The sequence below is a fragment of the Lytechinus variegatus genome, chromosome 9 (genome assembly GCF_018143015.1).
Source record: "Lytechinus variegatus isolate NC3 chromosome 9, Lvar_3.0, whole genome shotgun sequence".
NCBI classification, from domain to species: Eukaryota; Metazoa; Echinodermata; class Echinoidea; order Temnopleuroida; family Toxopneustidae; genus Lytechinus; species Lytechinus variegatus.
The window spans coordinates 8,145,439-8,172,928 of NC_054748.1; the positions used below are offsets into that span (position 1 = coordinate 8,145,439).

Below are 27,490 nucleotides of genomic sequence, written 5' to 3' on the forward strand. Positions count from 1 at the left end.
TTGTGAAAAAAAAACTAATTTCGGCGGGAAAAATGTTTTTTAATAAAATCTTCAGCATCCTAGTTTGCCTTCATCTTCCAATCATTATCTTTTTTTCTGGGAGTGGAATTCATTTTATCCCAGTGTCCGGGCCCAGTGTATGATCATCTCGTCTATTCTATTATTGACTGCGATTTATCGCTCATCTCCGAAGAGCGGAGGATCAAAACAGAGAGAGGCAGTGGCGTACCGTGGGTCACGGCATGGGGGGGCACCAGCAAAAATTTTGAGTCGCTTAGTCAGCGCTATTTCACTAACCAAATGATGCGAGCGCGAAGTGCGAGCTGAAAATTTTTGATATTCAGATCAGAAAAAGGGACTTTTTAAGGACTGATTTTAGGAATTCACGGAGAGCAGACTTATCTCACCAATCCACTGATATGAACGTAATCACGGACAGGAAATGTTTTATATTAAGACCTTAACATGGGGCAATCATTTTAAGTAGTCATTAAAAAAGAATCATATGCCACTACATAAAACAATGATATATTTGGTGTATATTGACTTGAAACGGGAGTTTTTCGTACAACAGGATTATACATCTCTCTAAACAGACAATGCGAGCACCAGGAACAATAGGCCCTGAGCAAATTATGTTTCATAAAGTTATGATAAAAATGTTTCCTATGTAATATAACATAACATGATTATAATGTAATATACCATTATAATGAATAATAATTTCTTCTTTCCCACTACGTTCCTCTTCCTTTCTCCCTCTTTTTTTTCCTTTTTTCCCGTTTTTTTTTTTTTTGGTCAGCCGATTGGGGGGGCACGTGCCCCCCATGCCCCCCGTAGTTACGCCACTGGAGAGAGAGAGATATATGCCTATATAATGCTGAACTGGCGACGTCAGTCCCACTGGCCGGGGAACTTTTTCTTCTTTCTCCCTTTATCTTTCCCTTTTTCCTTTGTTTTCTCCCCTTTTTTCACCATTATAAAAAAAAACTCAAAGAGAGGGGTCACCCACCCAACGGATCGAGCCGCTGTCTCTAGCTGGAGATCGGTTGTATATGAACAGAGGAATCGAGTCGACTCACAAAGCGCCCCCCCCCCCCAAAAAAAAAAAATGATAATACAATAAATAAATAATTAAATAAACGAATAAATAAATAAATTAATTAATTAATTAAATTGAATTAAAAAATGAAAATAAAGAAAAGAAGGAGGAAGAAATTTAAGTAAATAAATGAATAGATAAATAGATAAATAAATAAGTATAAATAAATAAATAAATAGATAAATAAATAAGTAAATAAATGAATAAATAATATGAAATAAAAACAACTATGTACATTTCTATACATCTACGTGTACTTTAAAAGTATTAGACCTTACTTTTTTATGCACAAAACCACGGTGACCCAATCGTCGCGTCGCAACACTTTTACTGTGATTAGCATTAAAGATCTCAGCTGAACGCACCCGCGCCAAAATATTCTTATCAAAGTCACTTATTCCTACTGGTTCATGTTGAAACTGACGTCATATTTTGACCAATCAAATCACACGTTTGATCCCCGCCATCTTGAAGCTCCGAAAGACAATATTGGCAATTTTTCAGGTAAGTTGTTCATGTTCATCTGGAAATTAATGATATCTCGGTGTTAGCAAGTGGTAGAATAAGTGTGTTGTGTAGAGAGTGCTTACATGTTATGCATCCGTATCCTCCAAATTTTGATTTGAAGTTTCCTTTTTGAAATATACACCAAATCCACAGCTGTCAAATGGTTCATTCATTCATTTGCCTGCCACTGCACAGGCACCGGCGCGCGCTACGAAACGCATGGCGCCGCTGCCGCATGTGCAATGAATGGACGTGATCATGTAGAATCTGTGCATTGCATTGCTATGTATTGGCATTGCACAATAACAGATTTTGATTTCATATCATTTGATTCATATTTTTTCCAAGAATTTTGCGGAAACGTAGGGGGAGGCTTGTGTTACTTGAAGTTCGAAAATTTGTAACGTTAAACTAAGTAAAGGGATGGTCCGGGCTGAAAATAATGCTAAAAACGTCGTTTTAAACGAATCGGACAAAGCAACAATGATTTGATAAAAAATGGACAAGCGCAAGCCAGGTCAAGGAATAACAAAGTTATGGCATTTTAAAGAAACATTTGTAGGCATGTCATGAATATTTCAATCAATGAGCAAATCGATGTCATAATATTCCCACTTGTTTTGTATTTTATCGTTTATTAGGGCTAACGTTAGGGCTACATATGAAATTATAATCTAGGGCCTATTCAAAATTTCTAGTATTTTTTATTGAATTTCTAGATCTAGAATCTATTCAATTATTTACCAAGAACTTAGAAAATTGGATCGACAACTGATGAGTGATTTATTGTTTATATTTATTGCTGCAACTTATTTCATCACATTATTCACGTGTACGTATGAAAAATTTAAACAATTATGATTTCATGTAATGACAAAGTGGGGATGTACATCATCAGCCAACCTCATGCTAATGTCCATATCATGCTAATGTCCATTTATGATGTCCAATAAAGTTTCACAATATTGCTATAATAGATCTCTACTTAAAAATCCAATAACTTTGTTATTTGTAATCCGATTTTGATTAAATTTTCAGGATTTTGCTCTGTGAATTTTACTATTTTTATTTAGATCTAAATATTTTCAGCATGAAATGCCCCTTTAATCTTGATTCCTTAGTCTAATGCACATGGAAATTTTAGGCCAACATTTTCAAAAACTTAGTAAGGGCAAAAAATGAAAAGCTTTTTTTTTAGTCTATTATAATTTAGGAAATTTAGATTCAACTAAAGTTGAGGCCTATAGTCTTAAAGGGGAATGAAACCGTTGGAATAAGTAGGCTTGTGTCGAAACATAAAAATCAAATAATAACAACAAAGAAAGTTTGAGAAAAATCGGACAAATAATGAGAAAGTTATGAGCATTTGAAAATTGCAATCACTAATGCTATGGAGATCCTACATGTACCATTGGCAATAAGTTAAGGATGTGTGATGTTACATGTGAACAACTTTCACTAAGATGGACTATAAAATACCCTCAAAATGTCTCTCTCTGCTTTTTCTTGTGGTGATACAAACTCTTTATCCATGATGTATTCTTTAAAAATCTGTATTACATGCCCTCCAATAGAAAGAACGCATGATCTACTGATAGAGTGATAAAAGAGGCAATTGAGGTAAAATATGTACTAAAGTAATGGGGAGAGTTGTTCACAAGTGACATCACACACATTTGTCGCATTGCCAATTTGAGAATTTCCATAGCATTAGTGATCGCAATATTCAAATGCTCATAACTTTCTCATTATTTGTTCGATTTTTCTCAAACTTTCGTTGATCTGTTTCTTTGATTTTTCTGCTTTCACACAAGCTATCTTGTTCCAAAGGTTTCATTCTCCTTAAATCGTTAATAATCGTGTCTATTTTGTTTTTAAATCAAAATAGTGGATTGATTGAGCTGTTCAGCTGGGGATCCAGATTTAATAAAGAAGAGCATATTTTTTAAAGAGAATATTTTTGGGATGCTTTTCGCCAAAAATTTCAGAAGCACAAAAAGAAAAACCAAACTAAAAGGTCATCACTCCAAAGACAGTGGCGAATGAAAGATGTTTGGTTTCCAGATAAATTTGACAAATTATGCCATTATCACTTCATAGGATCCAATTTGGTCGTTGACATGCGACTTGCATGCATGTAGTTCATTATGACGTCATGGAGCGTAGTTGTGCTCCATGCTGCACATCACTTTGCTTTCATTGTTGTACGCGTTGTATATTTCACGCACTCGCGCACGTGCCCTAAACAGTTGAATATATTATATTAACATATTCAATAAAAAAAAAAATTGTACAGGAGCCTATGGGATATTTGTCTGATTTCGGTCCTTCATAGGGAAACGCTCTGATACTACACAAGCAATTGATGCATACCAAAATATGTGTTTTTAATGCATCGTTGAAACACTCTATATTGATGATAATTGAGAATATTACCTTACAAGGTACGATAATAATATTGTTGCCTTTTTTCCCCTGATCAATAATCCCAGGTCATCTGAAGGAAATGGAGAATCCTAGTGAGAACAACGTGTAAGAAAAATAAATAAAAGAAAAATAGTTGCACTTTAGCCTTCTGATTTTATTTATCTGATGTGTGTGTTCTGTTTGTTTGTTTTTAATTTTACACTAACCATAAAAGATTACAAATGAGTTACTGTTGTACATGTATGGGGAAAGGGGAATTTTATGCCTTCCAAAAGGTTTTTATTTTGTATATTCTCAATGTTATCTTCATTTACAGGTTCCGTGTAAAATTTGATGGCATTTGCATGGTGGTCAAGTTATCACAGACTTGGAGTGTTTTGTGGAAACCAAAATAAGCATATAAAGAGTCCAAAATGCATTTTTTTTTGCCCAATTTAAAAGAGATTGCGAGTGGTAATATGCTTGATTGATTCCTCTTTATATTAAAATGCAACTCAAAATTTTGTTGGGGAGTCAACTTGACCTTAACTGATCAGTTATGTCGGTGTGAAAAGTTGATTAATATGCAATTGAACTGCTGGTTGGTGTAAATTGACCTACATTGTAATAATGATTCATTTCTCATAGCGTGGCACGATTGATATTCATAATTGGAGTTTCGATATTTTGCTGATTGTGTTGGTCAATTGAAGGGTTGTTAGTCTTCAGGCTTTTGCCCGATTTCAGGCACTGACATTCTGGCTATTTAAAGGTCAAGTCCACCTCAGAAAAATGTTGATTTGAATCAATAGAGAAAAATCAGACAAGCACAACGCTGAAAATTTCATCAAAATCGGATGTAAAATAAGAAAGTTATGACATTTCAAAGTTTCGCTTATTTTCAACAAAATAGTTATATGAACGAGCCAGTTACATCCAAATGAGAGAGTCGATGATGTCACTCACTCACTATTTCTTTTGTTTTTTATTGTTTGAATTATACAATATTTCAATTTTTACGAATTTGACGATTAGGATCTCCTTGCCTGAAGCACAAAATGTTAAAATAAAGGAATTCCACTTGTTCAGGGAGGAATGAAACTTCATATCACATGACAATGATGAGAAAATGAAAATATTTCATTTTTCATATAATAAAATACAAAAGAAATAATGAGTGAGTGATGTCAAATTGTCATCAACTCTCTTATTTGGATGTAACTGGCTCGTTCATATAACTATTTTTTTTTAAATAAGCGAAACTTTAAAATGACATAACTTACAACTTACAACCGATTTTGATGAAATTTTCAGTGTTATGCTTGTTGAATTTTTCTCTTTTTATTCAAATCAAGTTTTTGTTGGGGTGGAATTGTCCTTTAAGGCGTTTTCAGGCTGTCATTGTATAATAATTATAACAGGCACTTATATTGCACCATCTATCTAGAAATATTCTATTCCGAGGCGCGTTATTATTATTACCCAGGCTTTAGCTCGAGCTGCCTTTCAGCGCTCATGCATTCAAGGAATTAATCCTGCTGGGTAGCCATTCACCTCACCTGGGTCGAGTGCAGCGCAATGTGGATAAATTTCTCGCTTGCATCTTTTCATTTACAATTAAACGGATGGTCCGGGCTGGAGATATTTATATCTCGATATATATAGAGTAAAATTCACACCACAAGACGTTGAAAATTTGATCAAAATCGGATAACAAATAACAGTTATCGAACTTAAGAAGATTTGCATTATTCCGGTGAAACAGTTCTAGGCATGTCTTTGTGAATATTCATTTGCGTTATCAGGCTTTCATTGTATAGCGCACATGTGGCTTGATAAAGTCCTGGCTTCTTTACAGTCCCAGTGAGTAAAATTGACTTACATCCCTGTTTTCTAAAGATCTTAAAAATGCATTTTGCTTCATTTTCCTTGGATTTGTTCAAATAATCTTTAACACTTAACACAGCATTTTATGAGCAGATTATACCTGCTTTGCTAATTTGAGATTTTTCATTGTCTATTCAGGGAGTTAATGTTCAAAAATGAAATTTATTTTTTCTTTCTTCTACTGTATTTCCTTGTTCTTTAACTACCACACAATCACATATTTTTTCTTAAGGTGGATTTTTCCTTGGGTTGTACAGGTATCATTCTGATTGTGAAAACATTACATTGTATTTCTATGGTACTGGGCATGAATTTTAACATAATATATACTGTATCTTCTTTAACAAAATTTGTTTTTTGTATCTTGTTCTAAATTTCATTATTTTATACTTGTTTTCTTCAGAAAATGGATTTACTTAGTTTGGAAAAAAAAAATCTGCACTCGCAGTGGATTTCTTCATCAACAATTTCAAATTGTATTCAGAGTGGGAATATAGTGTATATTGGATTCAAACAAAATAGTTTACAGGCTAACTGGCAGTTAGACAAAATGGAATAGTGAATAAGGGTTATTACTGCTGCTGTGCTTAAAGGGGAATCCAACCCAAATAAAAAATTGTTTTTATAAGAAAAATCAGACAAGTTGATAGGTGAAAGTTTGAACAATATTGGACAAACAACAAGAAAGTTATGAATTTTTAAAAGTTGTAAATATTGGTAATCACTATATTCATGGAGACTTCAAATTGGCCGCATATGGGATGGCACAGTGATGTAAGGCAAGGACTACTCTTCCATGTACTCCAATACATATTATGGCTAAAATGTCATTTTTCCCAAAAGTTTTATTTCAAATTATATTTTTCTTTCATAAGGACATAAAACAATATACTACCTGGATTATATTTAGATTACTGCCCCAGGGAAATTGGTACTTAGGAGAAAACCACAAATCCCTGATAATAAAGTACATGGCCTATGGGAAAGTTGTCCTTGCCCCTTGTCATAATTTACTTACCTAGGGACAGTGATTTTCCGCGATCGCGGAAAACGGACGGAATTCACGGAAAAGGCCTTTTGAAACGGAAAGTGGCATTTCAAACGGAAAATCACGGAAAACGTATTTTCCCTCAAAATACACAGAATAGCAACAGAAATTACTCCAAAATAACAAAATGAGAATATTAAATGGCCACAAAACCCCAGAAAACACGATCTCACTTCGCTACAATCATGACAATTCACACATCGTGATTGCTCTCGACATCAGCACACTCGATAGTACCCCGCGATCGTACCCGGCCGGCCGGGTTGAGCTTCACATCGCTTCAGATCGCTCAACTGCACGGTCGTGTGTTGTTGCCCTCTACGTTTGAAGATGTAACAGCACGATATCGTGGTCTTAAAATCCAAGATGGCGGATTGGCGAAAGTCGTTGACTGATGATAACGATGTCCAAAAAAACCCAAAATTATCGATGAAATTTAATTTCACCGTAAAATAATGCTAATTATGTGAAAGGTGAGGATGTATGCATGCTAAATCAGTTTGAAAAATTATTAAATACACCAGCATAGATCCGATTAGAACGGATTCTATTGTGTTGTTGGTACAGTAGCAGATACAAATTTTGGCCAATGCGAGTGTATGCGCTTTGATTTTGCTATTCAATGTGTAAACGGAATTGTCACTTTTCCGTGTGTACAACGTCTATGGGGAAACGGAATTTCCGTTTTCTGACGTGCTGAAACGGAATTCGTGATTTTCTGAAACGGAAAAGGCCATTTTTTGAAACGGAAAATCACTGTCCCTACTTACCCTGTTGCCAATTTGAAATCTACATAGTATTAGTGATCTCAATTTTAAAGCAGCTATAACTTTCTTATTGCTTGTCCGATTTCTTTCAAACTTTCACCATTCTGTTTAATTTATTTTTCTCCTTCCCAACATAACATTTTATGGCCAAGGATGGATTCCCCTTTAAGCTAGGGTAATTATGCTGTATTACCAGGCCAAATTTGCATTTGACTCTGGGAATGTCCATGGCTTACATTTAGTTTCCAGAGTTCTTTGGGACATTTGGGGGCGAAAAGACCCTGGGTAATTTTCCGTGGTAGTCCAAGAGGTTGCTCTCATTACGCTTTCTAAAACTAGTTTACTGGAAACCGATTCAGGCGACCAGTTAGGAAGATCGCTTTGCTAGCGTTCCCATTTGACCACACGGATGTGGTTTTCAAAATCACTTCACGTAAAGCGATCTTGTTGCTATGGAAACACTCAGTGGGGTGACACGTTTCACGCGAAATTCGAATTCGCTGCGTACGCATTCTGCACCTTTAGTGTGGAGTAGCTCGCTCAAAATGTGCAAAGATCGCTTCCCGAAGTAGGTTGTGTCCTCATCTATGCTCAAAAACCAGTATAACGAGGAAAACGATCTTGAAAACTACATCGCGAGGTGGTTTTCTAAACCGGTTTGGAAGATCGCTTCCAAGATTACTTTGACCATCCTTAAAGTTTAAACTATTTTCCACTAAACTAGTTTTAGGAAGGTAGTGAGAACGGTGTCCAATTTACTACATACAATTAACCTCCTGAACTATTGTCTTCTCTGTATACAGGAATAACCCAGAAGCTGGTGATACAGTCTTAGACATGGATCCAGGACCGCAAGGAGATGGACAGGACCTAGAAGGTGTGGAGGTCATAGACACCTCCACCGCTCAGAAGATTAACACACCGGAAAATATAGCACTCTCAGGTAGGCCCAAGTCATTTTTGTTTTGAAGAAATTTGAAACACTATAATGAAAAGGCGTTTACAGTTAACTAGCGGGATTTTTAAAAAATAAAATCTTCACCATTTTTGCTGAAATTTCAAATTTTGCATCTTTGAATCCATGAAATGGCCATGTGTTTTTCATATTTCCTTGAAATGGTTCTGATATTGTTGTAAAATATGAAGAAAATAAAGAATATTCAACTCTTTCTTGAATCTGAAAGATCGTTTAATGATCAAGTTACACTCTGTCGCTATGGTAGTCCCACATATAGACTTTCATGGTGATGCAAGTGTGTAACATCAACTGAAAACTGATCATCGATCTTTATGTATCGTTTTACACTCCGACAACGCCAAAGTCTACATATGGGACTAGAGTATTTACCACCAAAGTAGAAAAAAAAAACACTAAAGCAAAAGAAAGAATGATGTTGACAGCAAGTTCAGTGTTCGTGTTGGTGTAATTAGCACAATAGATTGCCACCTAGCAGCAATCTACATGTAAACTGAGAGTTTACTGCAGGAGAAAAGCAAAAATTATCTCTCGGAATAACTCGGTTCCCAGCCCAATAGGGACAATTATTTTAATTTTTCCAGTCAGGGAAAAATGAGGGAATTGGATAAACAAAACCTCAAATGAGGGAAAAATGCCTCAAATGGGGCAAAAATCAGGGAATTTCGATCAGCCAAACAGTCCAAAGCCTGGTAGTCAGTCAGACTCTGTTATATTTTGTTACATATCAAAACAACATCCATTGAATGCTTGTTATGGTGGTACTAATTAGATTAACATTATTTTTTATACTTAAAATACATGTACATGTACACACAGTTCACTGCAACAACTTAATAAACATGCAAAACTGGGAATGGGTGTAAATAAATATCAGGGAATTTTGTTTTCTTGAAAAGCTGGGAACCCTGGGGTTATTCCACCTCTACGCCAGCATAGGATATGCATGGGGGTGACGGGCGATTTTGCCCCTATGAGAGCCCATATCGCCCCTAAATTCTTCCAAAATTGCATGCTTTGGGGCGACCATTCTTTCTATACATGTAGTTGCCCCAAGATCGGTCACAGAAAATATTCAAGATTACTAACAATCAATATTCTAACTAGGTATGCCAGAATAATGATATGTTCTTTTACTGCATAATTGCTGTTACCCCTTAAAAGAAGCCCTTGAAATAAAAAGAAATAGGTCCCTCGATTCGGCAAACGTCCCAATTTGGAAAAAAAAAGTAGCCCCTTAAAAAATAAAGACATTTTCCACTGTGCTCTATTCCTAGCATGATTAAATGCCGTATGCTAGTCATGTGCAGGGGCTGCGGAACTGTTTTCAAAGTGGGGGGGTCTGAGCCAAAAGTGGGGGGGGCTGACCATGCTAAAAATCACAATCGTATGGTCATTTTTGCGTTTTTGTACACGGTTTTGGAAAAAATGTGGGGGGGGCTGAAGCCCCCCCAGCCCCCGCGGTTCCGCGGCCCCTGATGTGAAGCCAATGAATGTTGATTCTTGAGTTGATTATTTTTTTTCCCTTTCTCTATCTTATGACAGAGTTGAAATCCCAGGTCATGCAGTCGATGCAGAACCCTAAAGCCTTGGCAGCACTTCAAGGTCACTTTGATAGTCTAGTCGGTATGAGAAGCGGATATATTGAAAGGTAACGTCCCACCCCTGGGCCCCGTCTTACAAAGGGTTAATTTCCAATTCGTCGAATGCCAATTCGTCCAATTGCCAACTCGTCTACCATCATTTGGTCTACTATCAGTTTGTCCACTCACCACATGGTCTACTTTCATTAATAGTCTAATGCCACTCCGTCTAGTTGTGGTTGATTGGATCAATTATAGCTCTTTGTAAGATGGGGCCCACGTCTTCTATTTTTGTCCCCAAATCCCTTCTATCCTTCATATTCCCTCCAAATTATACTTCTCATTGTACCCAATAGTAATTTGGGGCATAACAAGGGTGAGGCTCCCATAGCCCTCCCCCCTGTCTGCTTTCCATATCGTTTCCTCTGATGAAAATTATTTGACACTCCAAATTTAAAAGCTGCTTAAATACTCTCAGATTTTAGGTCAAAGCTTTTGATCCTATCCCCTAATACATTTTTTTTTATTTCATACTGATGAAAATTCTTGTAGAGAGCTGTAGTTTGGTGATTACATAACGGTACGCAGCATGTTCATTGTCACCATTTTTTTCGTCAAATTTATATTAAACTCTACAACTTTGTCAAAACTTTCTTTTCATTCAGTTGTTATTTGGGAAATGACGTGTGTGGGGGGGGGATTGGCTCTTTCTTTACTGAACGTACATGTATGGGGGTGAAATTGCCAGAAGGATGTGTCAGGTATTACTCTTTGACCTGGGGGGTGTTTCACAAAGATTTAAGTATGACTTAGGTCGCACTTAAATGTCTAGTTGCGCGCAGTATAAAAGGCATGACAGCATTGGTCAGATCATGCCAAGAGGACGCGTACTACTGCGTATTGATCAATAAGATTGCGCGTTGCATATCATGTACATGTATGCATTTAAGTGCGACCTAAGTCATACTTAAATCTTTGTGACACACCCCCCAGGCTTTTCTTTTGTCGTGTTTCACTAGTCTTTCTAAACATAGGAAGCCTTCCTAAAATTAACAGGGGGCCATTTCAGAAAGCTGTTTGTAAATTAAGAATGACTGGTGATCCTTTCTTACGTGCTAAGCCATGGTTTATACCATTTACTACAAGAAAGGATCACTAGTTGCTCTTAACTTACAAACAACTTTATGAAACACCCAATTGCTCTTAATTATTCCTGTATTTCGTGTTCAATACCGTATTCTTTGACGGAATAAACCTTCATGATATTATTCTCATAGACTAGTGGGGTCACTATGGTATTTAAAAAAGGCTCCGTTTTCATTTTCTTTCACTCTCTTGTCTCTCTCATTTGATTATTTCAGCCTTCCCAAAGTAGTCAAGAGGAGAATAAAAGCTCTGAAGAACATCCAAGTCCAACACACGCAGTACGAGGTTAAATTCTACGAAGAGGTTCATGCCCTAGAATGTAAATACGCCAAGTTATACGACAGCCTGTATGATAAGGTAAGAGCACCTGAGGGAATAATATTTGTTAAACGATTCTTAGTATGTCTAATTCTCAGGGGTAAAATTACACAGGGGTGGGGGGGGTCTGAGGGCGATGTAGCCCCCGAAATGCTCAATAGAGCCCGGAAAAAAACAAAAAGTTGCCCTAGAAATCCCCATTCTACACAATGTTGTAGATTTTAGCAGTATGTTGTGAAAATTAGCCCCTGAAAAATAAAACAATTTCATGCTAATGCTTACAGTAATTACCCGAGCTTTAACGGTACATGTTAAAGGGGAATGAAACCTTTGGAACAAATAGACTTGTGTAGAAACAGAAAAATCAAAGAATAAGAATAAAGAAAGTTTGAGAAAAATCGGACAAATAATGATAAAGTTATGAACATTTGAATATTGCAATCACTAATGCTATGGAGATCCTCCCATTGGCAATGCGACAAGGATGTGTGATGTCAATGATGAACAACTTTCCCTATGTGGGGCAATAAAATACCCTCAAAATGTCTCTTTTTGCTTTTTCTAATGATGATACAAACTTTATCCATGATGTATTCTTAAAAAATATGTAATACATGCCCTCATGTAGAAAGAACACATGATCTATGGATAGATGTGATAAAAGAGGCAATTCAAGTGAAATATATACTTAAGTTGTGGGGAGAGTTGTTCACAAGTGACATCACACATCTTTGTCACATTGCCAATTTCCTATCTCCATATCATTAGTGATCGCAATATTCAAATGCTCATAACTTTCTCATTATTTGTCCGATATTTCTCTAACTTTTGTTGATCTGTTTCTTTGATTTTTCTGTTTTCACACAAGCTATCTTGTTCAAATGGTTTCATTCTCCTTTAAAGAATGACTACCGGGTACTAGATGTTTGTAAAGCAACTATTTTCATCAGAATGTGAAATGCCATGGCAATCGACTACTGAAAAGAAAACATTTGTGAAATGGTTGGAATTACAATCCAAGCTTTAAGACAGTCTTTATTATCCGATAAGACTTAAAAGAGAGGGATATTTGTAAACAATTCATATTATGACCCAAGGTTTATTGAATATGATAAAGAAAGACTGCTAGAGGGATTGATGTTTATGGAGATTATGTGGAAATATTTTCATTTGTAGCTTGTTTTTTATTGGATCATTCTTTTTGCGATAATTTTGAAAATCCATAGAAATTCTTTCTTTGATCAATTTCTGGTTTCATGACATTTACTCTGGCGACAAATGCTCCGATGATAAAAAATCTACATATTAAGCCAAGCCTAGAACCTAACCTCCAAAACTAAATAAACCCAAATCCTTATCTTAATACATTATTCTGAACCAAAATCTCTTGTAATCCTAACTCTAACCCCATGTCTTCTGAGATAGTAAGGTTCAAGCTAATCTCCTGTCACCCGATTTCTTTTAACGTTTGACCCCTGTCTGCCCCTTTCTTCACAGAGACGAGATGTAGTCACAGGGACGGTGGAGCCGACGGATTCGGACTGCGAATGGGAAAGCAGCGATGATGAAGAAGAAGAGGAGGAGGAAATGGAGGGAGGGAAGAAAGAGGTTAATGCATTAGCGGTAAGCCCAGTTTTCTGGCGAGCCGTGTTTTGTGAGCTTTCCGTATGCTAAAGACCAAAAGGTTTTGATGAAGGCCAGCTGGCTCGAGTGGCCACTTGTTCTGATTTGATTTCCTTTGGTGGACAGGTTTGAATGTATTTGGATATGACACTAGATCACTCTTGAGAATAACTGAAACATTTTCACGTTGTGATATTGGACTGTGGAAGAAGTGGTTAAAGAATATTGATTATTAGTTATGCACTTATGACTTAATTTGCATCCAGCTGGGGTGTGTTTCACAAAGACATATGTGTGACTTAAGTCACGCTTCGTGCTGACGCACACATGATTATTCAACCCACAATGATATCAATCAATACGCAGTAGCGCGCATCCTCTTAGCATGATTTGACCAGTGCGATTATTCCTTTTTTTGGCGTGCAACTAGTTGTTTAAGAGCAACTCTTAAGTAATACTTAAATCTTTGTGAAATACCCCCCAGGAATATTTCTTTATCGCCCAAATAATAGTTTTGCTAAGAGTCCCATGTCGCAAACACATAATTGTAGATTTTTTTTTACTATACACAAATTTTTGTTTGTTTTTAAACAGGGTGATCTTAAAGAAAAGGCAAAACTAACAGAAGGAGAGGAAGAAGAGGAAGGTAAACGCTGTCTCAATTTGTTTTATTTTTTTTGTGTAATTATCTGTTTAAACAAGAAAAAATCACAAGCCCTGACGATATCGGAGATGTTTAAAAGAGACCTGGAAACTCAAAAAGGAGCCCCTAAAAATTTACAATTTTATTTTTTTGCCTGAGTTGAAGTATACTGGGTATTTTTTTATTTGTTAAAGCGTGGGGACTGAATTTCCTATTACCCAATTCAAATCTTGAAAAATAATGCAACCTGATGTGTGTGTTTAAAGTCAAACTTGATGTGTGTGTTTTGTTCTAGAATCACCGTCGGGCATTCCTGGTTTCTGGTTGACTATCTTTAAGAATGTTGATATCCTTGGGGAGATGGTGCAAGATCACGATGAACCTATCCTAAATCACTTAAATGATATCAGAGTCAAATTCCACGAAGGAAAACAAATGGTAAGTAATAATTAATGGTAATAATGATAATAGCGGTATATTTACCCAGTGCTGCCACTTCAGTTTCAAAAACTGTTCTCCCAGCGGGCCCAGCTATTATTACGCCAGCTTTAGCCCAGCTTTAGCCCAGCTACCTAGGCGCTCAAGCATTCCTGAGGAATTTCTTCATACTGGGTACCCATTCACGTCACCTGGGTTGAGTGCAGCCCAATGTGGGTAAATTTCTTGCTGAAGGAAAAACACACCATAGCTTGAAAATCGAACTCATGTCCCTCGGATTGAAAGACGAGTTATAACCACTAGACTACATCTCCCTCTCAGGTTGAGTCAAGTTTAAAGATAAATTTTGTGATAATAATCACAAAATCAATTAAAAGACCATCCAATTAAAGGACCACTCAAATGTTTGTGTGTATGAATGAAAATTATTCTGGTAGAAAATGGGTGGTTTGTTGAAAGAAATAGCAAAATAAACAGGGCATTCCAAACAGATGTTGGGTCTTTTTTCCAAGTGATTATAGTACACTGCCCCACATACACTTATCTGTGTTTGGTGCATCAGTGAGATTGTTCTAGGGCTTCATGTCAAAATTTGTCTTCCTTCCCAGTAATGATATTTTGTCAAAAATATACCTTATATACGTCGGATATTAAGCAGCCTTCCATACGTCGGATATTAAGCAGCCTTCCATACGTCGGATATTAAGCAGCCTTCCATACGTTGGATATTAAGCAGCCTTCCATACGTCGGATATTAAGCAGCCTTCCATCCATTCGGATATTAAGCAGAAGCAATTATTTTTTAGACCAAAATTATTCAAGGCATGTAACAGACCTGCCAACCAGTACGTTTTTGGCGTATTTAGTACGTTTTTGCAACCAAAATACAGCAGAATGTTTTTTTTAACAAAATCGTAATTGAGAAAAATCATCTCTATATGTCTCTATCTCATAAAACATACGTATGGTTATTAGATCTGTGTAATTTCAGGTAATTTTTTTTTTTCAATCATTTTGTTAAAACCAAGGCGAGGTATACACATGTCTAATTTTTTTTCATCTGCAAGAGCAGTTCGCATTTTAGTTTGCATGCAGCTTGAGCGCCGCTATGAGCAAGTGCGCCACACATTTTATTATGAAATACACTATTGGGGGGAAAAAATACACTTTTTTATCACGGAATACATTTTTCATTCCCAGAGGTTGGCAGGTCTGATATAATGTACCTCTCTTAGGTTGAACAAATTTCAGAGGCCCCAAGCGATTCGAATTAATTAAAGTTAATTCTATTTCTGTTTTCCTCTTATTCCATTTCTAGGGCTTCACGTTAGAATTTGTGTTCGCTGCCAATGATTATTTCACAAACACCGTCCTAACAAAGAGTTATCAAATGAAATCAGAACCTGATGAAGGAGATCCATTTAGCTTTGAAGGGCCAGAAATCGTCGGTTCACAGGGGTAGGTACTTGTACCATTATTATTTTTTTAATGTAGTTAGAATTTGTGTTCGCTGCCATCGATTATTTCACAAACACTGTCCTAACAAAGAGTTATCAGATGAAAAAGAACCTGATGAAGGAGATCTATTTAGCTTTGAAGGGCCAGAAATCGTCGGTTCACAGGGGTTAGTACTTGTACCATTATTGTGTTTTTTTTTTCTATCTGCAGTTTAGAAAAAATCAGACACTTGTCCCAGTTGCGGTTATGATCACAGTGAAATCTAAATAAATTCAGCAAAAAGACCAATATGACCATCTCGGTGGTGTTTAAAGGGATGGTCCAGGCTGGAGAAATTTATATCTCAATAAATAGAGTAAAATTCACAGTGCAAAATGCTGGAAATTTGATCAAATCGGATAACAAGTTTAAAGATTTGCATTATTCCAGTGAAATGGTTTTAGACATGTCTTCATTAGATGGGCTGATGATGTCATATCTCCACTTGTTCTTTTGTATTTTGTTATATGAAATTAGGTTTATTCAATTTTTTTCTACCAAGAACTAAAACAATTGGATTGACAACTAATTAAGTGCATTAGTTATTTATTGCCGCAACTTATTTCATCATAATGGAGACAAATCATTTACAGATTATGAAATAAGAAAATAAACTATTTCATGTAATAACATAAGAAAAAGGAAAGTGGGGATGTGACATCAGCCCACATAATGAATATTCATGACGATGTGCATATGACTGTTTTCACAAAATATTGATAAACTTTGATTTTGATAAAAAAATTTTCAGCATTTTGCTCTGGGAATTTTACTCTATTAATATTTTCAGCCTGGACGATCCCTTAAAGATTTGAGACCGAATTTGCAATGGCCAATGCCTGTTCCGAAGTTATGGCAAATGCCTGTCAGAGCCAAATTGTAAAACACATATTTTTTAATATACACATCCAATGCATATACTGTTATATATTGAGCATTATTTTTACATCTACTCATAAAATTCAATTCAGTTTTTTCGTTTATGACCAGATGTATTGCAAAGAATTTCCTTCCAAAGAAACAATAAAATAAAAAATAAAGAAATACATTAAAAATTTTAAGTCAATGGAGCATATATAAATATACATTTGATCCCATATTTTTAAGTGCATTTGATAACTTTTTCTCAAAGAGGCTCTAAGCACAAGAAAATTGCAGTTCCATGGCTTTAGTGATAGATTTACTGCCAAATTCAAATTTCTTGCATAAGTCAGCATACTTCATATGAAAGGAAATAATTTTTAGAAAGGCATCCCCATAGTTTACATAATTTTTGTACCATCAAATTTATTTTTACAGATGTGAGATTGACTGGAAGAAGAATAAGAACGTCACAGTGAAAGTTATTAAGAAGAAACAGAAACACAAGGGACGAGGAACAACTCGTCTCGTAACCAAGACAGTTCAGACCGACTCGTTCTTTAATTTCTTCAATCCACCCAAAGCAACAGAAGAAGAAGTCGTAAGTAATCAATTATATTTCATAACAGAGCTGCCAACTATTGAGAAAAAGTCAATTGTTATGATTTTCATGTCAGAATATGCCATTACGCTTTGGGCCTTTAATTATTACACTTTTGAGGTAGGAAAGGTATGTACACATTAATACACACATATTACATTGCGCAGTGGCAAAATTTACTTGCCTGACCAGGCAAGCTAGTGCTTCACGAAAGTTATGTAGCACCCTGGATGAATATTCCTGATTATAAAAATCCCAAGAATGTTCTGTAATCTGTTAGGTCCAAATCAGATCACATGATATTCAGGGAATTGCTCTGTGGCATCCAAAATGTACTATCCTGCACTCTGACGTCAGAGTGCAGGATTGTGCAAGGTCTGCACTGTGACGCCACTTACGTAATGATCAGCTCGGCAGCGCAGATTATATCTAGAATTTAGATCAAAAAGCATTTGGGGCAACTCAGTAACATGGGGAGGGGGGTTGTATAAAACAAACAATATACGCATTCTTGTGCGCAGAGGACCTAAATAATTTAGGCCGTGTTTATGCTTCCACTTTTCAGGCCAGAATCAGCGTTTCCAAACGTGATTAGTCCAAAACACGGTTGCATCCATTCTTACTTTCATTTAAACGCTGTTTCAAAACGCCGATCGTAAACTCACAAAAAGGTGCGTTTGTAAACGTTGTTTGACCAGAATCAGGCTTTCTGGGGAAGTATAAACAGAACCACGATTATAAACGTGTTTAAATGACGTCATTTGGTACACGCTTCCAATGAGATGAAAATCCGCTGGTAAATACAGTCATATTGCTCCATGTTATCTCCACGTAATAACAACAATCAGAAAAAACCTTCGAAAAAAGGCGCGCCCAATTTGACCTCGCTTTACGATGCGAAGCCAGCTGGAGATCATGATGTGTTCTGAAAAGTTAAGCATAAACAGCACTCCCAGAACCACGTTTACGATCGGCGTTTTGAATCGGCGTTTGAAATTGCTGATTCTGTCCTCGCAATGGAAGCATAAACACACCCTAACTCGACTGGACTCGCCGACTCGACTTGCCAAATGGATATACCGCACTCGGTCCTGCGGACCTCGGTGCGGTATATCCATTGACTCTTCTTGCACATCGTTTATTATTTGGCCCAGCATGCATGCGCTTACTTGCATTATTTGTATACTACTATCTTGTAAGATTGGCATAACTTGGCAAATATACGCATCGTGCATCTCTTCTATATTACGTCAAAGAAATTTATAATACCGTGTGGCACATATGACATTGTGACTTTTACCTCAGAATTATGACTTCTACGCTTCTGGATTAATACTTTATCATAAAAAGGTTGGCAGCTCTGTAATAATATTAATGATATTAATAAATTGGAATTATACAGCACAATTTCCATCTTAATTGGATGCTCAATGCACTGCAGAGCAAATTAGAGTTGAAAAGGGGGGAAACATTACAGTTTCAAACTTTAACAGAGAAGAGCACTCTTATACAGGGATGTCTTAAGGGTGCCATGAAGGTGGTTGTATTCACAGGAAAGAAAATGATGATTATAAATGCTTATTTAGGATATCATTTTATCAGATGTTGGAATGCTAAAAATCAAAATGGGAATAATTGTCAGCATCATATTTTTAAAAAAATAGAACTTTTAGATTGCTTACCAAGAATCTGTAAAGCAATAATCTGTCATTTCTGTCAGAAACCATGCTTGTGTGATGTAATGGAACTGCCATATCCCATCCAGTATCAATACATTTGAATGAAAGAATGCAATGTATAATTTTGTTTTTCAATCTTGAGGGTTGCCCCAAACTGTTGGCCTGTACTGTCGAGGAAATTCTATAACCAGACAAAATATTTTCTTTTTACAGGAAGACGAAGAGGAGGTAATAAAATAGTTTTCGGAAATAAAACTCTCATTTTCATTCAATTTAATTGTTTTCATATTTAATTTTTTATTCTCCTTCGAGTCCTTTCTGAAAAAACTTGGGTATGTTTTTGTGACATTTGGCATTGAAAATCTTTCAATATTTCTGGAATAATAAGATGCAGACAAAAATGTGTATACAAGATATTTGGCTTATGTACAAGGCCTTGTTTTTTTACATAATTACTTTTATATTATTTTATAGCCACTAATATTTTTGAAGATTTTTCTTTTTTTACAATGTTCTGATTATTTAACATGTTGGATCTGTTCTAATTATTTTTATTTTAATTTTACTCTATTCGTTTTGACATCTGTCTACTTGTTTTCTAATCATTTAAAAACTTCTGCGGGGACTAACCTTTTGATTCTATTAGCCTTGAGTGTTTTCTACTCCGTTTATGAGTTAAAAGTAGGCCTAACGGGGGTCAATTCATGAACTACTTGCCAAGAGTATTGATTTGTTTCCAATACTTTAAAGCAGGGGTTCTCAAACTTTTTCTTTGAAGGGCCAGATTAGACTCCAAGTAAACCTGAAAGGGCCAGGGTGAAGTGGATACTTGGAAAAAAAAATGTGCGCGAAGTGCAAAGACCCTTCCGGTCGGGGTCCTAGATGCTCTCTTGTGCAATCTTGCCCTTATTTTTGGAACATTCAATCCAACAAATTTGTAACAGTTTCATATGTTTTGACTGTCATTAATTTTATTATGGTTAGGTCTAACATGGATACCCAATGTAATCATATTGAGCTATGTTTCATATTGTGACTTAAAAATTATTTTTAAAAACCCAGAAGAGTATCGCGGGCCGGATTGAGAAGCTCCAAGGGCCGGATCCGGCCCGCGGGCCGTAGTTTGAGAACCCCTACTTTAAAGGGTAGGGTTTCTCATGCCAATACTTGTTAAGGTGTGCATTTTCAGAATATGGAAAATATGTGTTTAGGGTGCTTTTCGAGACCCCATGGTCGCGCATGGTATCCACTCGTCAATGGAAGTCAGCCATTCCTAAGACTCATTAGGGATCTAAATTTTGACATGAAATGAATTACCGAGTTTCACTGGTAGTTTGGTTCCAAGGATGTGAGAAAGCTGATACAAAAAAAAGTACCAGAAGTGTAGCTCAGATAGATTTATTCACATATTTTCTTCAGAGTGACATAAGTATTTTTCAGACGTGTATCTATCAGATATGATTTTTTTTTTACATCTTGGGACTGACCTCCAACGCCTCTATCCAAAAGACGTAACCGGGACTCGAACCTCGAAATTCTGATTCAATTCATAACTTCCCCTATGTAGCTTGGATTGCTGGCACACACCACGACACCCAATTTCACTATTCCCTGCCTATTAAGCTACTGTATATTCATATATTTTATATTGATTATTTTATGTATTTTCTTCTTTTTTTGTTGTTGACTGCAGGACGAAGAGACTGAAGCATTATTAAGCGCAGATTTTGAGATTGGTCATCTGATACGAGAAAGGATTATTCCTAGAGCAGTCCTTTACTTCACAGGAGAGGCAATAGAAGATGATGAGGTAAATACCCCTATTATTGAGAATGGTCGAGTCCAGGATAGTATGTTTGTATACAGTTAATAGATTGTTCCATTGAAATATGGGTAATATATTTTGAGATAAGTCACTTGATACAAGATAAGATTATTCCTAGAGCATCCCTATACTTTACAAGAGAGGCTATAGAAGATGACGAGGTAAACACCCCCATTATTGAGAATGGTTATGTCCAGGCTAGAATGCCTCAGTTCAAATTATGGTTTATTCCATTGGAATATGGGTAAATATGTTTGAAGATTGGTCACTTGGTGCGAGAGAGGATTATCCCTAGAGCAGTCCTTTACAGGAGAGGCTATAGAAGATGAGGTAAACATCCCTATTATTGAGAATGGTTCGGTCCAGGCTAGAATGTATCCGTTCAAATTATGGTTTATTCCATTGAGATATGGGTTGATATATTTTAAGATTGGTCATAAAATAGGAGAAAGGATCATTCCTACAGTTGACCTTCACCGGAGAGAATATGAAATGAAGTAAGCACCCCTACCATTGAGAATGGTTTTGTCCAAGCTAGATTGTGGTTTTAACTCTGATGGGTTGTTCCATTCAGATATGGCTATATAGATTTTTATACTGGGTTCCCCTTAAGAACATGTCAAAATTGCCCTCTGACATTACCTTGTGAGAATACAATTTAACTGAGGGTGGATGAAATGAAGTAAGTACCCCTACCACTGAGAATGGTTGTGTCCAAGCTGGATTGTAGTTGTACCTATGATGGGTTGTTCCATTCAGATATGGGTAAATACGTTTTGATATAGGATTCCTTTATAAATATATCGAACCCTCTGATATCACCTTGTGAGAATATTATTAAATTGAGGGTGGATGAAATGAAGTTAGCAACCCTACCATTGAGAATGGTTGTGCCCAAGCTAGATTGTGGTTGTACCTTTGATGGGTTGTTCCATTCGGATATGGGTAAATAGATTTTGCTATAGGATTCCATTGAAAACATCAAAATTGAACCCTCTTACATCACCTTGTGAGAATATTATGTAACTGAGGGTGGATGAAATAACACAGTACATGTACAATCAAAATATTTATACCTGACTAAATTTTATTTTCTCATTTGATTTGTTTAGTTTGAGGAAGAACAGGATGATGACGACCCAGAAGGGGAAGAAGGTGATGAGGAAGACGACAACGATCCCGACTATGAACCAGGAAAGGTTTGTATAACTGATTCCGGTCATTCAGGGCTGCCACTTTTAAGACTGAAGTCTGAATTTTGATTTTTTTTTTGTTTCAAAATATTTCATCCTGAGGAAACCGCTTTTTCATGTAGGGGCGGAGTAGGGTAGGAACTGAGTTTCATTTTTTTACCACACCGGTGAGATTGTGAAATTTTGGGGCTATTTCTTTGATTTCAGAGGCTACCTTTAAGGGATAAAAAGCAATTAAGTAGTAAATATCATGATTTTGCCGTAGTCATATTGATTTTTTGAGTAATCTTGAAAATTGTGACAGATCTTGTGGCAACTCTTGCGGAAAGAATGGCTGCCCCAAAGAATGCATTGTGGGGGGAATTTTAGGGCCGAATCGGGTGCAAATCACCTGTCACTCTCCTGTATATCCTAAATGGTTTTCACACTTATATATAAAAAAAAGAATTTAAGTGGCATCCCCTGCTCATTATCAAAGTTAAACTTTTTCACAACGTGCGTCCCAGAAAAAAGGAAACTTGTATTAAGAGACAGATGTCACAATTGTCAAATATGGATTGATGATAAATTTGACACATGGTAAGAGTAGAATCTTTTCTTTAGAGACGAAATACTCAAATCATTCATCCATGCCGTTGCATATTACCTTCAGTATGTGACCAGCCACCCACAAATTTTATATCACCAGAGAATTATAAAAAGTTTTTTGTAATAAGCTAAAATGTTAATTTTAGTTTGCTAAAAGTAAAAAAATATCTTATTTCGAAGAGTAATTTGTCTTCATTTCTCAAAGTTTGAAGTTGTATAGTTAAATAAAAGAGAAGATTTCAGATTTTTTTTCTACTTCCCCAAAGTTTCACCGAGATTGCTCAGTACACATTTCATGCTTTATTGAACACTGAACTTCAAACGAAATTCTACTTTTCCAGTTGAAATTATTGAATAGCATGGATTAAAAAAAGCATAAATAAATTCACTTGGGGGTAAAAGGAATGAAAGATACAGTAGCCCCCCCCCCCCCTTTACTTCAGGTCTTTGCTGCACTGCAATTTGCATGAAATATTCACCCCTTCATTTGTGACTGGATATTTGCATGCTGTATGTTTATACCCTTGCATTATTTTTTTTCTTCCCCCTTGCCAATCCCTGCATCCAACTTTGATCTCTTCCTTTCCATTCTCTCTGTCAACAATTTTCCCTTCTATCTATCGTGTTTCCTGTGACGTTGGCCTGCAATGTTTCCACTTATCTCCTCCACTATCCCTCACGTTCTGTCACTCATATTTTTCTTTGCCTCTACCTTTCGTTCCTCCCCTCGCTCTCCTGCCTTTGTCCTATTTCAACCTTTTGTCACTCATTTCCCTTCATTGCCTTATCTGCTCTTCCGTTTTCGTCCATTTTATTCTAATCCTTCTTTTTCTCACGTTCTTTCAATGCATTCACCTGTCATTCCTCCCTGTTCATTCATTTTTATCTTTCTGTCAATTCCTTTACCTCTCTTTCTTGTGCTCTTCCTATTCATTTTCATTCTTCTGTCACTCATATTCTTTCATTTCCTTCACTGTTCATTCCTTCCTGGGTTCTTTTGTCTTCCTATTCATGTCAATGACACACATGTTCTACTATTCCCATCATGCCTCATTTCTTTTTGTGCTTGCTCTTCTTACTATTCATTCGTTTTCATTCTTCTGTCACTCATATTCTTTCAATTCCTTTACTTTCCCTTCCTGTATGCTTTTTTCTTTCTTGTTCATTCATTTTCATCTTTCCGTCTCATATTCTTTGACTTACCTCGCCTCTTTCCTGCACTCTTTCTTATTCATTAATTTTCATCTTGTATCTTGTGTTCTTTCGATTCCTTCACTTTTCATTCCTTCCTGTACACTTTCTCTTTCCCATTCATTCATTCTCGCCCTTCTCTCTCTCACATTGCCTTAGGACGGTCAGAAGCCAGCTGAGTGTAACCAGCAGTAGACTTATCCCATCATATCCTTGTCTTACCCATAATGCCTTGGGAATGTACAAGGTGGCGAAACAACCTCACCTTGTGGGACTACCTTATTTGGAGCAAAGCGAGTCCTTTATTCTCTAGACTGAAAAATAGAAGCGAGAGAATCCACCGCGGCGGCTACGAATTTCCTACTAAATTCTTTTGACCGGCAATCATTGGATCATCCTGCCCATCCCTTCCTTGAGCCGCACGTTTACCTTACGATTATCGTTCCGAGCCTTGGACCTGCAGGCTTTCTCCGCACCGATGCACATCCACCATTAACTCTCAATTTCGAAAGGAATTGTGAGCAGTAGAGCTTTACAAGTCGGAAGACCTCGATGCAATTACATTCAAGAGCAACTTTAATCCAGTATCGCATTTGACAAGTGCATAAGTTGGAGCACGGTCAAATTTACGCTTTGAGAATTCAATCGTTACGTACTGAAAACAAGGTCTACTTGTAGATGTGACGTTGGCCAGAATCCCGTCTACCCAAAATTGTGTTTTCACGCTTTTTCCCTATAAGATTGTTTCAAAATGTTAAAATAGTGTGTGTTCTGCTGCCACTAGTATTTAAAACACAAAAGAGTCATAAGAAAGTAAAGTTTGAAACAAATTTGCCTTTGAATTGGAGAGATCCATGAAGAGAGACCTTCAATTTTGTATTGCTGATTATTTTTTAAAAAATACTAATTTGTGTTTTTGCTACTACCATAACTTTGACATACGTACCATCATTTCGAATGGTTTTAATCATTTTTTTTTACTATTTGGGATATTCTGGAATAAAATGCAATTTCTTATTCAGAACTATTCTGAATGATTTTAAAGTTCCTTTTTTTGGTAGTTTTCTTTTTCAAGCAGCTGTATATTCCATAATTATCTTTCAAAGTGAGACCAATTAGATACATATTTCAGTTTATTGTAAAAACTTCCTTGTCTGAACAATCCGGAGAATGGGTTGGTTGTTAACCTATTTTCCACTGAATTGAATAAGAAAATTGTTATATAAAGAATGCATGTGGCATGTACCATCAATAACTAGATAATATCACTTTGATAATTGATGAGATTGAATTTTGAAAACCTCTCATATTTTGAATAAATGTGGCTTTCTACTGCTCTGTAGGAAAAATTATTTGTTTATGGCTGCTCCCAAAATTATAGTAAATTATTTCATTAAAAGAAAAAACGGGTCCCAACTTGAAAAACACTAGCTCAAATTTGCTCAGAAGTGGATCGTTTAGTGCATGTATATCACAGCCTTGTGTGTATCCATGTGTGTAGGTTACAATACATTCTATTTATATTTTCAAAGCCTTTTTTTTTCATTTTTTTTCAAACGTCCAAATATGATTTGAAATGTTTTAGTTCCAAGTTATTGTAGGACTTTGTCACCCACTGGGTGTTAGAATCTTGTCGCTCAAAATTTAGAAGAAGAAAAATTGACACCAACTGAGAAGAAGTTGATTTTAGAAAGACAGCTGTGATTGCAACCTCATACTCTATGAAAATAGTCACGTGATTTCTGTCGAGAATTTTTTAGGCAAACGAAGGTTGCTGTTAACGTCATAATCATAAAATTAAGCCTTTTCTGAGCTGTTTTCAATTTTTTATTCATTTTGGGATACAAGGGCTTTACACCCCAATGACAATATTATTTCTTGTGTGAATAGGGTACTCAATGAACTTTGACCCCGGAACAGGTCATATGTGTTGACTGCTTCTTGTGGTAAAGAGATGTTTCATAGCCAATGAATTGGATATGTGTGAATGGTACTACGGATTGACTTTGTGACGTTACAATAATTGTTTTTCTACTGTAAATTTCTGACAAAATACTGACTAGATATATTCTAAAAAGAAGAAATGGTGACTCTATTGCCGTATAAACGCATTGCATGATGGAGCAAAATAGCGAAAAAAATATGAATGTTTTCACTTTGAATGTTGATGGTATTTTGTGTAAATTGTTTGTGAATATTCATATTGTAAAGCCAAGCTTGAAACTTGGATAAAAAATATTCTAACAAAGTGTTCATAATTCTAGACGTTTACAGATTTTGATGTCTCTTTCACAAAAGATGATGTATTTAATACTTGAGAGGGGATGAATTGTTGTAAAATGGTGATATGGTGGATCCTGATTGGCTGAAATTGATCAGGTGACCAGTCATTAATTTTTGCTAATGACTTGTTCGATTGACCGGTCATACTTTTGAGATGAGGACGGTTTATCAAAAAACAAGGATCTGCATCACTATCTTATAAAACAAATAATGCACATGTTTTGAGATGGGGATGTTTTATCAAATAACAAGGATCTGCATCACTATCTTATAAAACAAATAATGCACATCATTTTACTTGGGAATTGAAATAATTACACACTAGTTACTTTTGGAATAGTTCAAACACAAAAAAATGTTCCAAAAGTGACTTGGGTGTATAATTATTACTATGCCCTTCTGGATGTGTATCATTTACTATTCACCTCTCCAGTATGTTGTAGAAGTACAGTTGACTTGACAATTTTTGACAAAATGAAAGGATAAATATGAATTGAATTTATAAAGATGTATTTGATATTTCCAATCAGACTGGCATATTTCACACACATTGAAAAAAAAATCAGACAAAAAAAAATATTAAAAAGTATGTTACAAGCTGTTACTGTATGAATGTTGTACTTGGAAGTTTTTTGTTTGGATGACTGCTTGTGTCGACTAGTCCCATATCAGAGCCTTTAAAGCCCAGCGCACACTATCTGATCGCATTAAATGCTTTCAAGAAGACAAATTTTATTTGAAGCTCGGCATCAAAATTTTGCTTTGCGGCAAGCCCTGTGTTAGGAGTCAAGTCCAAATCGGCTTCAAGTCGCATGTGATGATGACGTAACTCTTGAAGGTTTCCATGGCAAAGAAAAATCGTGTAGGTTTCACAGTCCTACACGGTACACCATGTATCTTTCTTGGGCAAGTGTTGGTCCTGAAAAGGACCTCCCAAAAGACCACACAAAGTTTCAGGACCAACACTTGCCCAAGAAAGATACATGGTGTTAAGTGAAACCACCTACAAGATGATGACGTAGTTATATAGTGATTTGAAAATGAGTTTGCTTTTATTCCTACAGAGAGGCTCGAGCTCGACTGAATTTCAATTTCAGTAGTCGTATCACAGTTCTGAATGCTGATTGCTCAGATTTTATTGGATGGAAAGTTCATATGAAATGTTATTGCACTTTCTTTGAAATTTGGATCGCAATGAATGGCATAGTGTGCGCCGGGATGAACATAAAGCTTTGAGGTTGCCTTGAGCTGACTTATGTGACTGATTGCATTGATTCTTTTGTGCTGTTAAAGGGAAACTCCGGGCTGAAGATATATCTGAATATAGT

At 36.2% G+C, this 27,490-nt stretch overlaps 1 protein-coding gene across 4 annotated transcripts; it reads left to right on the forward strand.

Annotated features, from left to right (window-relative positions):
* Window positions 1-1,495: 1,495 nt before the first annotated feature.
* Window positions 1,496-26,771, forward strand: LOC121420998 (nucleosome assembly protein 1-like 1). Of its 4 annotated transcripts, none has more exons than XM_041615571.1 (13): window positions 1,496-1,606; window positions 4,102-4,141; window positions 8,521-8,660; window positions 10,239-10,344; window positions 11,638-11,779; window positions 13,238-13,348; window positions 13,958-14,009; window positions 14,302-14,444; window positions 15,763-15,902; window positions 17,241-17,403; window positions 20,776-20,892; window positions 22,020-22,106; window positions 24,039-26,771. In XM_041615571.1, the coding sequence occupies exons 1-13, from the start codon at window positions 1,513-1,515 to the stop codon at window positions 24,072-24,074; spliced, it is 1,371 nt and encodes a 456-aa protein (XP_041471505.1). In that variant the 5' UTR covers window positions 1,496-1,512; the 3' UTR covers window positions 24,075-26,771. The 4 variants fall into 4 exon arrangements, with proteins under 4 accessions (XP_041471505.1, XP_041471503.1, XP_041471504.1 ...); XM_041615569.1 differs by having other exon boundaries at window positions 1,498-1,606; window positions 13,238-13,363; XM_041615570.1 differs by having other exon boundaries at window positions 1,498-1,606; window positions 13,238-13,363; window positions 24,048-26,771.
* The last annotated feature ends 719 nt before the right edge of the window (window positions 26,772-27,490 follow it).

Coding starts and splice junctions, on each gene's coding strand:
- LOC121420998 (XM_041615569.1), top strand. CDS start 1,513: ATGTTGAAACTGACGTCATATTTTGACCAATCAAATCACACGTTTGAT. Junction 10,345..11,637: donor AGAAGCGGATATATTGAAAG/GTAACGTCCCAC, acceptor TGATTATTTCAG/CCTTCCCAAAGTAGTCAAGA. Junction 15,903..17,240: donor GAAATCGTCGGTTCACAGGG/GTAGGTACTTGT, acceptor TTATTTTTACAG/ATGTGAGATTGACTGGAAGA.